Source organism: Heterodontus francisci, chromosome 11, assembly GCF_036365525.1.
Source record: "Heterodontus francisci isolate sHetFra1 chromosome 11, sHetFra1.hap1, whole genome shotgun sequence".
NCBI lineage: Eukaryota > Metazoa > Chordata > Chondrichthyes > Heterodontiformes > Heterodontidae > Heterodontus > Heterodontus francisci.
The window spans coordinates 95,920,943-95,937,826 of NC_090381.1; the positions used below are offsets into that span (position 1 = coordinate 95,920,943).

The window sequence follows — 16,884 nt, forward strand, 5'->3', positions numbered from 1 at the left end:
TTCGGGTCTTTGAACTTCTCAAGTAGATATCCAGATCCCGTCTTCCAAGATGCGAATGCTGGTTTCCACTCGATGGCAGTTTCTCTTCAATCCGAACCCTACTGATACCATCGCTACCAAAACTGCACACCTTTCTAAACTTCCATAGTGTTGCTCACATCAATTCTGGTGATGTAGCTTCACCGGTCTCACCTTATGTAACTTTATAAGGCAGCAAAAACAATGATTGAAACTTGTATTTGCCAAGGTCAGTTTTCAGTCCAGACTCCTCTACCTGCAGGCAAAACAACTATTCCAGCCTGCTGCTTTGTAGTCTGTTTCAGTTCCAAGCAGCTTCTTTGGAAGCACAAAAATCTGCAGCTTTCAGCTTGTCTCTTTAAAAAAAAACAACTTCCAGCTTTTCAGCTGGCTTCAACACCCTCCAGAGTCTTCTTATGAAACCTAAGCTCCAATCTCATGTCATTGGTTGAAAAAAAACTGTTCGTTTAACCTAGTTTTGACGTCCCAGAACATTGCATCTTTTAGTTTCCATTTCAAATCGGGGTCTGTCTCAAAAAAAAACACACTTTGAATCCAAAGTCATCGCACCCAACATCAGCTGCACAGAACGCAGTCTGCACATGAGGAGCTGAATTTAACAGGTCACCTGGAGATGGGCTAGGAGGCGGGGGTCCAATAGAATTGTGGTGGGGGGCGGAGTGCCCATTGCCTTCCTGTTGCACCACAATTAAGTTGGGGGCAGGAAAGGCCAAAGACTGCCTTCCTGCCCAGGGGCCAGTTGAGGTCCCCCCACACTCATCATCCACCCTCCCCCGACAATCCCACCTCACCCACCTTCTCTTCGAGTTTCCAGCGATGGGCCTGGTCCCAGACCTGCTGTAGTACCAGTAGTGGCCACCATTCCCAGTGGAACTGCTGATGTTACTGAACTGCCAGCCCTCTGATTGGCTGGCAGCTCTTGGAGGTGGGATCCCCATCTTTATAGAGATGGGGATTCCAGTGCTGGGCTGATAATTGTCAGAGTGCCATTGTGTTGCATCGAGTTGGGGGGGTGGGGAGGTGGAAGGGAGGCTCTGAAAGGCTGAGGTGAGGTTTCCCTCGCCTTTTTGGCCAGGTGCCGGGAGCCCCATTGGCACGACTAAATCCAGCTCGAGGATTCCATCAGGCTTGTAGGAATTGCTCTTCAGTAGTACGGTTGCCTGGAACCCCATCGCTTGTTTGTGCGTAGGCTCAAACATGAATTTAACTCAAGACTGCAATGAATCAGGATTGTTAATAGTGTCTGTCAGGCACCAGTGAAGCTCCAGGTTTGCCTTTGATATTATTTATTTTTGTTAAAATTTATTTAGAGATACAGCACTGAAACAGGCCCTTTGGCCCATCGAGTCTGTGCCAACCAACAACCACCCATTTATACTAATCCTACATTAATCCCATACTCCCTACAAACATCCCCACCATTCTCCTACCACCTACCTACACTAGGGGCAATTTACAATGGCCAATTTACCTAACAACCTGCAAGTCTTTGGCTGTGGGAGGAAACCAGAGCACCCAGCGGAAACCCACACAGTCACAGGGAGAACTTGCAAACTCCACACAGGCAGCACCCAGAACCGAACCCGGGTTGCTGGAGCTGTGAGGCTGCGGTGCTAACCACTGTGCCACCCTTGACGTGACTTGTTTTGTTTTCCACACAGCCAGTAGGATCGCTGTTAAGATTGATTCATTAAAACAGAATTGTTTTTGCATAACAAATGGGAAATTGGACCTGATGGCTGTTTAATGATAGAAGAGAAAGAACTAACAGAATCAATTCCTGTACAATTGAAATAGGAAAGAAAGGAAGAACTTAAATAGCTACAGCAACATTTATGAGCTCAGGATGTTCTGAGGCATTTTGCAGCCAATGAAGTACTTTTGAAGTCTAGTCACTTTTGTAATGTAGGAAATGTGGTAGCCAATTTGCACACAGCAAGGCTCCACAAACAACAATGGGACAATCACCAGATAACCTGTTTTAAGTATTGGCTGAAGGATAAATATTGGCCAGAACACGGGAGAGAACTTCCTTGCGCTTCTTAGAGATAGTGCCATGCAAGGGCAGATGAGCTCATCTGAAAGCAGCACCTCCAACAGTCTGCCGCCTTCTGGGTCAAGCCTCTTGAGTGGGATGAACCCTCAACCTTCTGAGTCAGAAGTAGCAGTGCTACTACTGAACCATATGACTGACATCTAAATGATGAATAATATCATGTGGTGCTACCCAGGCTATCGCTGGATTCTCAAAATATATTGTTGGAGACAGGAAAAAAGACTTCTGAGGGATTGTATTACCAGGGGGTATCACCTTGTTTGGTCTCACTGCAATCAGTTTTTGGTCTGTATCAAAACAAAGGGCTGCACATAGTGTGGTGTAGTCCTGTGTAGAAGGATAATTAAAGAAAGGAAAAAGTTAAAACCACAGAGGAGATACAAAGTATTTTTACAAATGAATAAGTAAACTGTATCAAAAAAATGAAGACAGAGCTTATTTTGTTCACGTTTAATTATTCATTCTTAATATCCTCAGAATTCCTAATAGTCGGTCTGCTTTTTCCTCTAAGTGCTGTTGTGGTTTTGGGCAGGCCCAGTTCCAGGAACAGAAAACTGTAAAAACTTGGCTTCACAGCCACCATATTGGTTGCCAGGAAAAGTTTGCTCTGTACCAGCTGTGATAACGACTGCAATGTCGATTATTTTTGTGTTTTTTTTCTCATGGTTAAACTGGCCTATAAATTAACTATTCCTAAAGTACAGCATTTGATGCAGCAATGAATGTAGTTCGTCACACAGTCTCACCACTTTGGCAGTCATCTCATTTGTATCGGGGTTAAGTAGCCTTGCTGCCAATGGTTCTTAAAAGACTGCTTAAAAAAAAAACAGATGAAAGGTATTTTTAACCTTATTTTTGTGGGGCCAGGAGGAGCAAGCCTGCTACTGACCTGCACGAGCCACTGCCCCCACTCCCCAGGATTGCTTCTCTCCCTACTTTCTCTTGCTCTTCTAGCCTCTTGCAGTCAGCCAGTTCCCTGTAGGAGCTGCCCATTTTCTGCCCTCCTTACACAGCGGGCTGCCTTCATACACTGCTTTGGCCCACACTGCTCACCAACTGTATGCAAATGAGGCCTGTACTTTATAACATCTTGGGTCTCAAGGCAACATTTGATGTCGCAATGAATGTAATTGGTTACACAGTCTCACCACTTTACCAGTTACCTCATTTGTACCAGTGCTGAGCAGCCCCGAGGAGGTAACAATGAGCTGCCACGCTCTGCCTGCTGACAGAGGGCTGAACTTGTATTAAAATGAGAAATGCCTTTTACTCAAATGGCACTGGTGCAAATATCTAGAGCAATAACTGGATCGACTTTAGTGTTTCACAACAGAAGCTTGCACTAATGGTCAGCCCACATTTGGAGGAGTTGAGGCTGCTGCATGAACCATGTTTCGAAGTATAAATATTGATATCCTTTTTATCAACAGGAAATGTAAGTTGGATAGCTAATTTATCTGTTAATTCTTGAGAGTTGTGGTTGATGAGAGCTAAAAGCCAAACATTTTGATTTTAGATTGTGGCAGTAGGAGTATCATGGCATGTGTTAATTTACCTGGAGCAGAAGCGGTGTCCGATTTCCATTTCTCTTCCAGCGGCAGTTTTTTTACATTAGAATACTCAAGCTCCCTCTTTAGGCTAGAACTGAAATTGTAACATTATTATTCTACATAACATTTCAAAGTAATGTCTGAAGAAATGTTTGAAAACTATTCTGATCTTGTTTACATCAAGTTCTGAATTTAAAGAAAAAATATCTATTATGAAACTTTGACATCTTGATCAGTACAAATTTATTATTAGGAAAAAAAGTTCTTCAAGACATCTTGTGATTTAAAGGAATGTTCTTAATTTTTTTTATGTATTCTTGGGATGTGAGTACCACTGGCAATACCAGCATTTATTGCTCAGCCCTAATTGTCCTTGAGAAGGTGGTGGTGAGTCACTTTGAACTGCTGCAGTCCTTGTGGTGTAGGTACACCCACGGTGTTGTTAGGAAGAGAGTTCCAGGAATTTTGACCCAGCAACAGTGAAGGAACGGTGAATAATTCCAAGTCAGGATGGTGTGCGTCTTGGAGGGGAACTTGCAGCTGGTGATGTTCCCATGCGTCTATTCCCCTTGTTCTTCTAGGTGGTAGAGGTCATGGGTTTGGAAGGTGCTGTTGGAGGAGCTTTGGCGAGTTGCTGCAGTGCATCTTGTAGATGGTATACACTGCTGCCACTGTGCAACGGAGGTGGAAGGAGTAGTGAATGGGGTGCCAATCATGCGGGCTGTTTTGTCTTGGATGGTATCGAGCTTCTTGTGTGCTATTGGAGCTGCACTCATCCAGGAAAGTGGCGAGTATTCCATCACACTCCTAACTTGTGCCTTGTCGATGGTGGGCAGGCATTGGGAGTCAGGAGGTGAGTTACTCGCCACAGAATTTCCAACCTCTGCTCTGCTCTTGTACCCACAGTATTTATATGGCTGGTCCGGTTAAGGGTCTGATCAGTGGTAACTCCCAGGATAGGGGGTGCGGGGGGGGGGGGGGGGGGGTGGTGGAATTCAGTGATGATAATGCCCCTAAATTGAGACTACTCAAATCCTCTGCATTCAAGACCCCTACAGCTGAGAAAAGTGACTGCTGTTAATTTTGTTGAAAATGAAATCAGTGTATCTGATTTGCAATCCGATTTTTATGATATTAATCCAGGTCATAACCTTAGATTTTTGGAACAATGCTGCTGTTTTTTGCTTATTATTTGTTCCTTTTATTTTAAGTGGTGGTTATAATTCGCAACAACATTATTAAGGTGTTAGAAGTGACTCAGTTGGCTTTTGCCTTTGGGCTGAGAAGGCTATGGATTCAAATTCAACTTCAGCACATGGCATACTTGACAAATGAAAATTAATAAATTCCAAAGTCACTGCAAGGGTTGTTAGTGAATTATTATTAGTCAACTCTTGTTTGAGTATATTTTGTTTCGCATGTTCCTCTATCATGTAACTTCCTAATCTTTTTCAATGCTGTATTAAATGTGGTCATAATTGACTAAAAGGTATCCTTAATTTTCAGAGGAAGAGAAGGTTGCTTTTGTTAATTGGATTAACAAAGCATTAGAAGGTGATCCTGACTGTAAACATTTGATTCCTATGGACACTAACAGTGACCGTCTGTTCAGTGCAGTTGGTGATGGGATTCTTCTATGGTAACTTGTTTTCTTTTCCTTCTTTGCATTTTTATTGTGATGACCCCATATTGAAGCTTGGGATGCTGGTGGCTTTTTATTGGTTCCGTTTTTGATACCATTCCTTGTCCAAATGACCAAGCAGGTGACATACTCCTTGCTCTCTCTCAGTGCTACTCTGTAACTAACTGCTAATAGGTGTATCTGACTAGTTTTGGTTGGCCTATCTACTGATAGTCCTTCCCCTGCGGAGAGGTGCTTCATTGCTCCCAAGTTGGTTAGACACATAGGCCTAGAAATTCAACCTAAGTCTCCAATATGGTGGGCAGGAAGCACACACTCGTTTTGAGCCAAACATGTACCGCCCATATTTAAAATAAGATTTAAAAATATAGGGCTGCATTTTACAAGCTCACCACCGACCTCCAAGATGGCGGCCCGCACGCGCGGTCTTTACTCTGCAGAGACGCAGCGATATTGAACGCGGCGTCTCATTTCCATGGCCAGGACAGGCTCTCTTTTCCCCACCCCCCCACCGACGACGTGGGGGTGGCTGTTCCGTCACCGGCAACGGGGTCTGGCACCACTGCGCAGGCGCTGTGCCATTTTTAAAGGGCTTCCAGTCCTTACATTTAATTTAAATTTTTAAAGTTATAGGAATTTTATAAATTAAATTTATCTCAACCCTCTCCCAGAACTCACAATTACCATCAAATTTATTACTTGCTCTCTCCCCACCCCAAAGTTAATAAACTATGAACTTTACCCCTTCCCACCACCCACTAGACCAATCTAAAACGTTTAACTCCATTCCTCTAACCCCCGCCCTGAAAACCTACCCGGTCCTCCCTTCCAACCAGTGTTCCGCCTTGGATCTCCAAACAGAGATCTGAAGGCGCGGGAGTCCCCGCAACCGACCTCTATCACAGCGGGATGGCCGACGGGAGCAGGTAAGTCATTAATTCATTAATTTACATTCATTATCATATTTTAATTCCTGCTCCCGTCGCCAAGTGGCGGGAGGGTCACCACAAGGCCGTGCCGCCACCGGCATTATGGGGCCGGGCCTTCCTGGCGTCAAGGCCTGTGGCGGGCCTCTCCCGAGGCATTTTCCGGGACCCCCCCCCCCCCCCCCCCCCCCACAACCCCCGACATTGGGGTGTCGGTAAAACTCAGCCCATACAGGAGGAACAAGCATGTTCATCTCATCACCACATTAAAAGAATGCTGGCCATGATTCCTCCCTGCTACCACACCCCACCCACAGCCGATCACTGTCGCTACCTCCTTTTCTAGCCTCCCTCCCCAGCCACCACTTTCTCACTTCAGTTATTGCAACCACCTGATCCAACGACCCCTGTTTCCCCCCGACCCGAGTGCCCCTACTTCCTGACCTGATGCCACTCTTCCCAGCCAGTTCCCTTGCCAGTCCCCTTTCCCTTTCAATCACTTACCTGAGGGCCATTGCAGCGACCCAGTCTTCCTTCTCACTTCGTCACTGAGCTGCCTGTTACTGTCATCAACTTGCCGGCTCAATGGTACTGAATCCTGAGACTCCATATCAGGTGTGCATAGACAAAGTGATCGCACACTGCACCCAAATTTCTAGGCCATGGTGTTGACAAATATCGGAAATGGAAACACTGTCATTTAACCTAAGATAATATGGGTATAATATTTCTGCTGGTTACAATCAGGAACGGCATGACAATATTTGCTGTTGTAACTGCTTTTACTTCATTGTGGTCTTAGTAAATAGTCTACAGAGCTGCTAATGAAACATCCTCCTGCAACAACTGACAGATGACATAAAATGTTGTCTTCAGCAGTAAGGAAAACAAATAAGGAAAAAATGCGCAGGTTATTTGTATTATTGATAGATTCTATGACCCACTGGTTTTAATTTACTGATGAACTGTCCTGCCTTGTGTAACATTTTTCAAGTTCTTTCCAGCTCTTTCCCATCCAAAATTGACTGCCCGCTTGAGACTCCCATTCGTGCACACTGACAAAGATTGAGAGGACTTCAAGGTTTCTCAATACCTGACTCTAACAAATTGTTCAAAAAGAGCAAGATAGACTTGCTTTTTCTTTACTCTGCCTCCCTTCAGGGAAGATCAACTACCATCTCTCTCTCTTGGTCCAGCTGACATTTGGGAGTTCACTCGGTGGTGGGGGATGCGCACAGTCAGTAGTGTGCTATATCAGCATATAAAATGCTCTGATAGTCTGATTTTGCTGTGCCGGTGAGGCAGCCATTCCTGGAAAAAGATCTTGAACTTGGGACAGTACTACATAGTCACTAATGACCAAATATTTTCTATATTGGTTTATAGTTTAACCTGTTCACCAAAAGATCTCCTCTTTTTCTGTTCAGCAAAATGATAAACTTATCCCAGCCAGACACGATTGATGACCGAGTAATCAACAAGAGGAAGCTAACTCCATTCACAATTTCTGTAAGTACTATCTTGCCAGCAACAATAGTAAGGTACCCGATACAATTTTATTCATATCCACTGCTAATGTGCCAACCAATGTGTATTTTTGAAATTCTAGTGCCTTTTCTCAAATGTACTGTGGAAGATTTTCTGCGACAGATAATGGATAATAAATACAGAGGGGTAGCCTTCATATATAACCGATCAATGTGTTTAATAAATTATATTTATTGTTCTCTATGACAGTGGAAACACCCACAATATTGCTCCTAAGGATAATTTCAGAGGGCTGACACTATTCCTAGGGAAACGTCTAGTCTTGTTTTTTAATATTCATGGGCTACCGATTGTAAATGAGTGTTGCATGTAAACATAATTGATGTTTTGGAAACAATATGGTTGTTTAAGGATATCACAGCACTAATTAATTCTCTCACAGGAAAACCTGAACCTTGCTTTGAATTCTGCCTCTGCCATTGGCTGCACAGTGGTGAACATTGGTGCACAAGACCTGAAGGAAGGGAGACATCATCTGGTGCTAGGCCTTCTATGGCAGATCATAAAGATTGGCCTCTTTGCTGATATTGAGATTACCAGGAATGAAGGTAAACAAGGAACATGGATGGCATCTGCAGTTCCATCTGGCCGAATATCACATGTATTTAAAAGAAAATGTACTGCATTTTAAAGGGATAATCATTAGTGTTTTGGGCAGGGAAAGAGTCCAAAAGTACTTTGTTCATTCTCATCTCTTTATTCCTGTATGCAAAAGATCAGGTGATGTTACCGTGACATGAGAGGAATTATTATTATTGTGTGTGTGTGTAAATATTCAACTTTTGAAGTATGATGATGCTCCTTTACAAGGCCCTGTCTCCATGGTAATGTCTTCCAAGATACTGAACCATGTTTAATAAACAGAAATTAAAACAGAAAATGCTAGATCTGCTGAGTATTTCCATCTGTCGAGAGGGAAGTAGAGTTAGCATTTCAACCTTTCATCAAAATTGGGAAAAGTTAGCATGTAATATGTTTTCAGCAAGTGAAAGGTGGGAGGGGGAAAGAAGAACGAAGGGAAGGTCTGATAGGGTGGAGGGCAGGAGAAATTAAATAACAAATGTTTCATGGTGCAAAGCCAAAGGGAGTGGTAATGGAACAAGTAAAGGAACAAAAGATGTGTCCAGAGGAAGTATGAATAGCAGGATAGCAGTATCCGAACACAAAGTATTTGAGAAAGAAATGAGCAAGAAAACCAAACCAGCAAAAAAAAACACATAACAAAATGGGGGCAGAGGTTATGATCTAAAGTTGTTGAACTCAGTGTTGAATCCAGGAGGCTGTAAAGTGCCCAGTTGAAATATGAGGTGCTGTCCCTCAAGCTTGCATTGAGCTTCATCGGAACACTGCAGCAGGCCAAGGACAGAAAGGTCAGAGAAGGAGCAAGGTGAAGAATTAACATGACAGGCAACTGAAAGCTCGGGGTCATGCTTGCGGACTGAACGGAGGTGTTCCACAAAGCAGTCACCCAGTCTGCATTTGCTGTCCCTAATGACCACATTGTGAGGAACGAATTGAAAGAAGTACAAGTAAATCACTGTTTCACCTGGAAGGAGTGTTTGGGGCCTTGGACAGTGAGAAGGGAGGAGGTGAAAGGGCAGGAGTTGCATCTCCTGTCCTTGCATAAAAAGTGCCATAGGAAAGAGAGGTGGTGTCGGGGGTGACTGAGGAGTGGATCGGGTTATCACGGAGGGAAATGTCCCTTCAGAATGCTGGAAGGGGAGGGGAAGGGAAGGTGTGGTTGGTGGCATCATGCTGGATGTGGCAGAAATGGCGGAGGACGATCCATTGAATAGGGAGGTTGGTGGAGTGCAAGATGAGTACAAGGGCAAGGGGTGAGAGCAGAAGTGTGTGAAATAGAATGGTACAGCTGAGGGCCCTGTATGTCATGGTGGGGGGAGGGGATCTTTGGTTGAGGGAAAAGGAAGATATATCAGAAGCGCTAGTATGGAAGGTTGCATCATCCAAACTGATGCAACAGAGAAGGAGAAACTGGGAGAATGGAATAGAGTCCTTGAAGAAAGCGGAGTGTGTGAAAGTGTAGTCAAGGTAACTGTGGAAGTCAGTGGCCTTGTAGTGAATATTGGTTGATAGCCTATCCCCAGAAATGGAGACAGCGACGTCAAGGAAGGGAAGGGTGGTAGATGGACCACGTGAAGGTGAGAGAAGAGTGGAAACTGGAAACAAAGTCAATGAAAATTTCCAGTTTAGGGCAAGAGCAGAAAACTGCACCGATACAGTCATCAATGTACCGGACAAAAGGTAAGGGAGGGGTGGCCTGCTACCAGGTTCCAATGAAATTCAACACAAGCTTGAGGAGCAGCATCTTATTTTTAGACTGGGCACTTTACAGCCTTCTGGACTCAACATTGAGTTTAACAATTTTAGATCATAACCTCTGCCCCCATTTTTCATTTTTCTTTGCTGGAATGTTCCTTTTCTAATTTCTTTCTGAATTACTTTGTATTCTGACACTGCTATACTGTCATTCACACCTCCTCTAGACACATCGTTGTTTTCTTTATTGTCCCGTTACCGCTCCCTTTGTCTTTGCACCATGAAACCTGTTGTCATTTAATCTCTCCTGCCCTCCACCCAATCACATACCGTCCCTTTTGTTGTTCTTCCTCCTCCCATATTTCACTTGCTCAAAACCTATTACATTTCTAACTTTTCGCAGTTCTGATTCTCTCTCCACAGATGCCGCCAGACCTGCTGAGTATATCCAGCATTTTCTGTTTTTATTTCAGATTTCCAGCATCCACAGTATTTTGCTTTTTTAAGAAAGAAGGACAGTGATGAAGTTCACTTTGAGATGACAATGCCATTTGTAATTTTTGAAGTATCAACATTGTCATGCAGACCCCCACCAGCCAAGAATGAGGCATATTAATTTTGTCATTTGGACATTGATTTTAAACTGTTGCTGGAGTGAGGAAATGACTTGTTAGACAGATCAGCCATGGCTGGAAAAAGCATTTACATAGTAACAGACAGTGCTTGTGGAGACAAAGGACCATTCCCTGACACATTCAACCCACAATGGACTTTGATCACCAGATGTTGAAGGTGAGGAAGCTCACATTCCAGGATGACTGCTAAGATGAGCGAATTCACAAACAGACGTGGTCAAACCAGCTGGTCACATGACTAACCTGCTGGGCAACCTGAGTTTTTTTGAATTGTACAGACAGTTTGAGAGAAAGACTGTTAGCTCCTGGACTGTAAAGACTGTTGGTTGGCTCGCTACAGCCTCTCCTGTGTGCTCCCATCTCTTTCTCACGGAACTCCAAATCCACTGAAGAGTGAACCACAAGAGAGAAAAGTCTCCTTCATCAAACAAGGTTTAAGAAGAATACTGGGCCCCAACGAAAAGCAAGACCTACCTACAATCAAGGACTCTACAGTGAGCTCGAAGAACAGTAACCAAAACCATCTTCAGATATTGCCTCAAACTTCTCCACTTTATTTCTTCTGCTCTTTTCTGTCTCTATCTGCATGTGTGTATCACGTATGCATGATAGCGTGGGCGTGTCGCGTATCCGTAGACATTAACCAATTTAGAATTTAAGTTTAATAAAGTTCACCCTTTTTTCTTTAAACCTAAGGAAACCTGTTTGGCTGGTTTCTTTGCCTTATAATTGGAAAGCAGTGAACAAGGATTCACTAAAGCGGAGCTAAAAACACGGTATGTTAAAAAATTAAACCCCGTTACGGGAAGACCAGGTGAAGGCTGAGAGGGAGCCCTAGAACCCTTTCTCACCTGGTCGTAACACCATTGACCAGAAACTGAACTGGACCAGCCATCTAAGTACTGTGGCTACAAAAGCAGGTCAGAGGTTGGGAATTCTGCAGCGAGTAACTCACCTTTTGACTCCTCAAAGCCTGTCCACCATCTACAAGGCACAATCAGGGGTCTCATGGAATATTCTCCACTTGCCTGGTTGAGTGCAGCTTCAACAACACTCAAGAAGCACGACACCATCCAGGACAAAGCAGCCCATTTGATTGGCACCTCATCCACCACCTTCAACATTAACTCCCTCCACCACCGCGCACAGTGGCAGCAATGTGTACCATCTCCAAGATGCAATGCAGCAACTCACCAAGGCTTCTTCAACAGGATCTTCCAAACCCATGACCTCTACCACCTAGAAGGACAAGGGCAGCAAATGCATGGGAACACCACCACCTGCAAGTTCCCCTCCAAGCCACGCACGAACATACAAATTAGGTGCAGGAGTAGGCGACTTGGCCTCTCAAGCCTGCTCTGCTATTCAGTAAGATCATGGCTGCCTCCCCCAATAACCTTTCACCCCCTTGCTTTATCAAGAATCTATTTACTTCTGCCTTAAAAATATGTAAAGACTCTGCTTCTACTGCCTTTTGAGGAAGAGAGTTCCAAAGACTCACGACCCTCTGAGAGAAAAAAATTCTTCTCATCTCTGTCTTGAATGGGCGACCCCTTATTTTTAAACAGTGACCCCTCGATCTAGATTCTCCCACAACAGGAAACATCCTTTCCACATCCGCCCTGTCAAGACCCCTCAGGATCTTATATGTTTCAATCAAGTCGCCTCTTACTCTTCTAAACTCCACTGGATACAAGCCTAGCCTGTCCAATCTTTCCTCATAAGATCCGCCCATTCCAGGTATTAGTCTAGTAAACTTTCTCTGAACTGCTTCCAACGCATTTACACCCTTCCTTAAATAAGGAGACCAATACTGTACATAGTACTCTAGATATGCTCTCAGCAATGCCCTGTATAACTGAAGCATAACCTCCCTACTTTTGTATTCAATTCCCCTCACAATAAACAATAACATTTTATTAGCTTTCCTCATTACTTGCTGAATCTACATACTAACTTTTTATGATTAATGCACGAGGACTTCCAGTTCCCTCTGCATTTCAGAGCTCTGCAATCTCTCTCCATTTATAGAATATGCTTCTTTTTTATTTTTCCTGCCAAAATGGACAATTTCACATTTTCCCACATTATACTGCATTTGCCAGATCTTTGCCCACTCACTTAACCTGTCGATATCCCTTTGTAGCCCCCTTATGTCCTCTTCACAAGTGACTTTCCTACCTATTGTTGTGTTATCGACAAATTTAGCAACCATACCTTCGGTCACTTCAACCAAGTCATTTATATAAATTGTAAAAAGTTGAGGCCCCAGCACTGATCCCTGCAGTACAGCACTTGTTACATCTTGCCAACCAGAAATGACCCATTTATGTCTACTCTCTGTTTCCTGTTTGCTAGCGAAACTTCTATCCAGGCCAATATGTTACCCCTATGGCATGAGCTTTTATTTTCTGCAATAGCCTTTGATGAAGTGTAGTGGTAATGTCAGTGGACTAACAAACCAGAGGCCCAACCAATGCTCTGGGGACATGGGTTCAAATCCCACCAAGGCAGCTGGTGAAATTTAAAATTCATCAAAGGATATGGGGATAGTTGGGAAAAATGGTGTGGAAGTAGATGATCAACCATAATTTGTTTGAATGGTGGAGCAGGCTGGAAGAGCTGAATAGCCTACTGCTGCTCCTATTTCCTATGATCCTATGTGGCACCTTATCAAATGCCTTCTGGAAATCTAAGTACAGTACATCCACCAGTTACCCTTTATTCATAGCACATGTAACTCCCTCAAAGAACTCCAATAAATTGGTTAAACATGATTTCCATTTCACAAAACCATGTTGACTCTGCCTGATTATCTTGAATTTTTCTAAATGCCCTGCTATAACATCTTTAATAATAGCTTCTAATGTTTTCCCTAAGACAGATGTTAAGCTAACTGGCCTATAGTTTCCTGCTTTCAGTCTCCTTCCCTTTTTGCATAAAGGAGTCACATACGCTATTTTCCAATTTAATGGAACCTTCCCCGAATCTAGGGAATATAGGAAGAACCAACGCATTAACACTCTCACTAGCCACTTCTTTTAGACCCTAGGATGAAGTCCATCAGGACCCAAGGACTTGTCAGCCCACAGTTCCAACAATTTGCTCAGTACAATTTCCCTGGTGATTGTAATTTTCTTGAGTTCCTCCCTCCCTTCCTTTTCCTGCTTTACAGCTATTTTTGGGATGTTACTTGTATCCTCTATAGTGAAGTCTGATGTAAAATACCTGTTCAATTCATCCGCCATCTCCTTATTTTCCCTTATTAATTCCCAGACTCACTTACTATAGGACCAACACTCACTCTGTTAACTCTATATTTTAAATATCTATAGAAACTCTTACTATCAGTTTTTATATTTCTAGCTAGCCTTCTCTTGTACTCTAATTTTTCCCTTCTTCTCAATCTTTTAGTAGTTCTTTCTGTCCAATCTTCTCACCAGCCACCCATATTTGCGTCATTATATGTTTTTTCTGTAAGTTTGATGCTACCTTTAACTATTTTAGTTAACCGCGGATGGTGGGTCCTCCCCTTTCGAATTTTTCTTTCTCGTTGGAATGTACCTATTCTGTGTATTCAGAAATAACCCCTTAAATGTCTGCCACTGCATCTCTATTGACTAATCTCTTAGCCTAATTTGCCAGTTCACTTTAGCTAGCTCTGCTTTCATGCCCTCATAATTGCCCTTATTTAAGTTCTTCTCTTGCTCAAACTGAATGTAACGTTCAATCATATTATGATTGCCTTCACTATGAGGTCATCAATTAATCTTATCTTGTTGCATAATAACCATCCTGACTTGGAACTGTATTGCTGTTCCTTCACTGTTGCTGGGCCAAAAACCTGGAACTCTCTTGGTAACAGCACTGTGGGTGTACCTACACCCACCTGCAGCGGTTCAAGAAGGCGGCTCACGCCACCTTCACAAGGGCAATTAGGGATGGGCAATAAATGCTGACCTTGCCAGCGACGCTTACATCCTGTGACAGAATAAATCTTTTTTATGATGTCTGCTTGGCAACCAATGTGGCAAACCTTGTTCTGAGCTTTTAAAGCTGGGCTACTCTTGGATATATTTAAGATTTTGTCCATAGTACCATAACGTTAAATATATGGTTTGTGGCTTCTGATGACGTTTGCTGCATGAATATAAGATAACATTTGGCATCCTGAGAAATTGTAAGATGCTGATGCAGTTGGTTCTTTGATTCTAGCACTTATTGCTCTGTTGATGGAAGGTGAAGAGTTAGAGGAGCTGTTGAAACTTTCACCTGAAGATTTAATTCTGCGTTGGGTCAACCACCATCTTGAAAATGCAGGGTATAAACCAATCAACAACTTCAGTCAAGACATTAAGGTACTAGCATTTGCACTAAAACTTTTCACTACTTATACTGATACCAATTTCCACTCCCATCTGTGAGGTACCCGTGGCTACTTTTAGCTCTGTTCTTCCAGATGGACTATGGCTTGGTAGAATTGTTTGACATATTCTATAGAGACAGAAAGCTAATTGCTGAAAGGATGATTTTGAACTAAAACAAATACTTGACACTGAAAATTAGCATACTTATTTGAGGCACTCCAAAAATAATGACATTTACAGATTCCTAAATCAATGGGCAGGAGAGGATTCTAGACTTGATGCCAAAGCAGGAAAAAGTTGAGCATTCACCAGTGGGAGTCAGCAGGCTTATAGTGGCCCACAGCTACCTTGACTAGACACCCTGCTTCCTGTAAGGTCTTTATTCCATTCTCCCAGTTCCTCTGTCTCTGTTGTGTCTGTTTTGATGATGCCATCTTCCATTCCAGTGCTTCCGATATGTCTTCCCTTTTCCTCAACTGAGGATTCCCCTCCACTGTTATTAATGAGGCTCTTTACTGAATCAGCTCCATTCCCACACTTCTGCTCTCACCCCTTCCCCTCCTTCCTAGAACCACGATAGGGTTCCCCTCATCCTCTCCTTCCCACCTACCAACTTCCACACTCAACGGAGTGTCCTCCACGACCTCCGACTTGATGCCACCACCAAACGCATCTTCCCCCTCCCCTCTGAGCATTCTGAAGGGATCATTCCCACTGCAATACCCTTTCTCTGGTCCGCTCCTCAATCTCCCCAACACCCTCTCTCCGTCACACTGCACCTTCCATGCAAATGCAGGAGATACAACCCCTATCCTTTTAGCTCTTCCCTTCCCACTGTTCAGGGCACCAAATACGCCTTCCGGGTGAAACAGCGATTGACTTCTTTTAATTGATTATGCTGCGTTCACTGCTCACAATGCAGTCTCCTCTACACTGGGGTGATCAAATGCAGACTCGGTAATCACCCTTCCGAAGAAGGGTCACTGACCCGAAACGTTAACTCTGCTTCTCTTTCCACAGATGCTGCCAGACCTGCTGAGTGGTTCCAGCCTTTCCTGTTTTTATTTCAGATTTCCAGCAAACTGCAGTATTTTGCTTTTATTTTAGGTAATCACTGTAGCACACCTCCAGTCAGTCTACAAGCGTGACCCCAAGCTTCTGGCCATTTGTCATTATAATTCTCTGTCCCACTCCCATTCTGACTTTTTTGTCCTACACTGTTCCAATGAAGCTCAACATAAGCTTGAGGAATAGCACCTAATCTTTCAATTAGGCACTTTACAGCCTTCTGGACTCAACATTGAGTTCAACAATTTCAGAGCGTTATGTCTGCCCTCATTTCCTTGTGCAGCAGCTGTTTTGCTATTCCCATTTACATCTCTGGATCCATCTTTTGTTTCTTCACTATCATCTCCTTTTTCCTTGCACCATCATTCTATTTGTCATTTAATCTCTCCTGCCTTCTTTCCTATCACAGCCCTTTCCTTTTGTTCTTTTCCCCCTCCTTCCCTTTCCCTAATTCTGTGCTTGCTTAACAGTTATATCTTCAACTTCTTCCAGTTCTCACGAAAGGTCATCAACTTGAAACATTAACTTTGTTTCTCTCTCCACAGATGCTGCCTGATCTGCTGAGTATTTCCAGCATTTTCTGTTCTTGTTTCGGAATCTCAGCATCTACAGTATTTTGATTTTCTTTTGTGTGCTGCTCTGCATTGGTGGTTGTTTTCAGTTGGTGTGTCAGCAACACAGAATGCTTCCATCAATAAAAAAACACACAAACAACATTGAAAGCAATGCTGGGTTGAAATCTTTTGAGTATTTGAGTAGTATGACTAGAGTTTCTG

General features: G+C 43.4%; 1 protein-coding gene across 3 annotated transcripts in view; it reads left to right on the forward strand.

Annotated features, from left to right (window-relative positions):
* Positions 1 to 16,884, forward strand: part of LOC137375407 (plastin-1-like) — a 176,399-nt gene that overhangs the window by 109,419 nt on the left and 50,096 nt on the right. For all 3 annotated transcript variants that reach the window (XM_068042586.1, XM_068042585.1, XM_068042587.1), the window contains exons 5-8: positions 5,152 to 5,284; positions 7,641 to 7,722; positions 8,144 to 8,309; positions 14,889 to 15,031. In XM_068042586.1, coding sequence (XP_067898687.1) covers positions 5,152 to 5,284; positions 7,641 to 7,722; positions 8,144 to 8,309; positions 14,889 to 15,031 — 524 coding nt within the window. The remainder of the gene's footprint in view (positions 1 to 5,151; positions 5,285 to 7,640; positions 7,723 to 8,143; positions 8,310 to 14,888; positions 15,032 to 16,884) is intronic.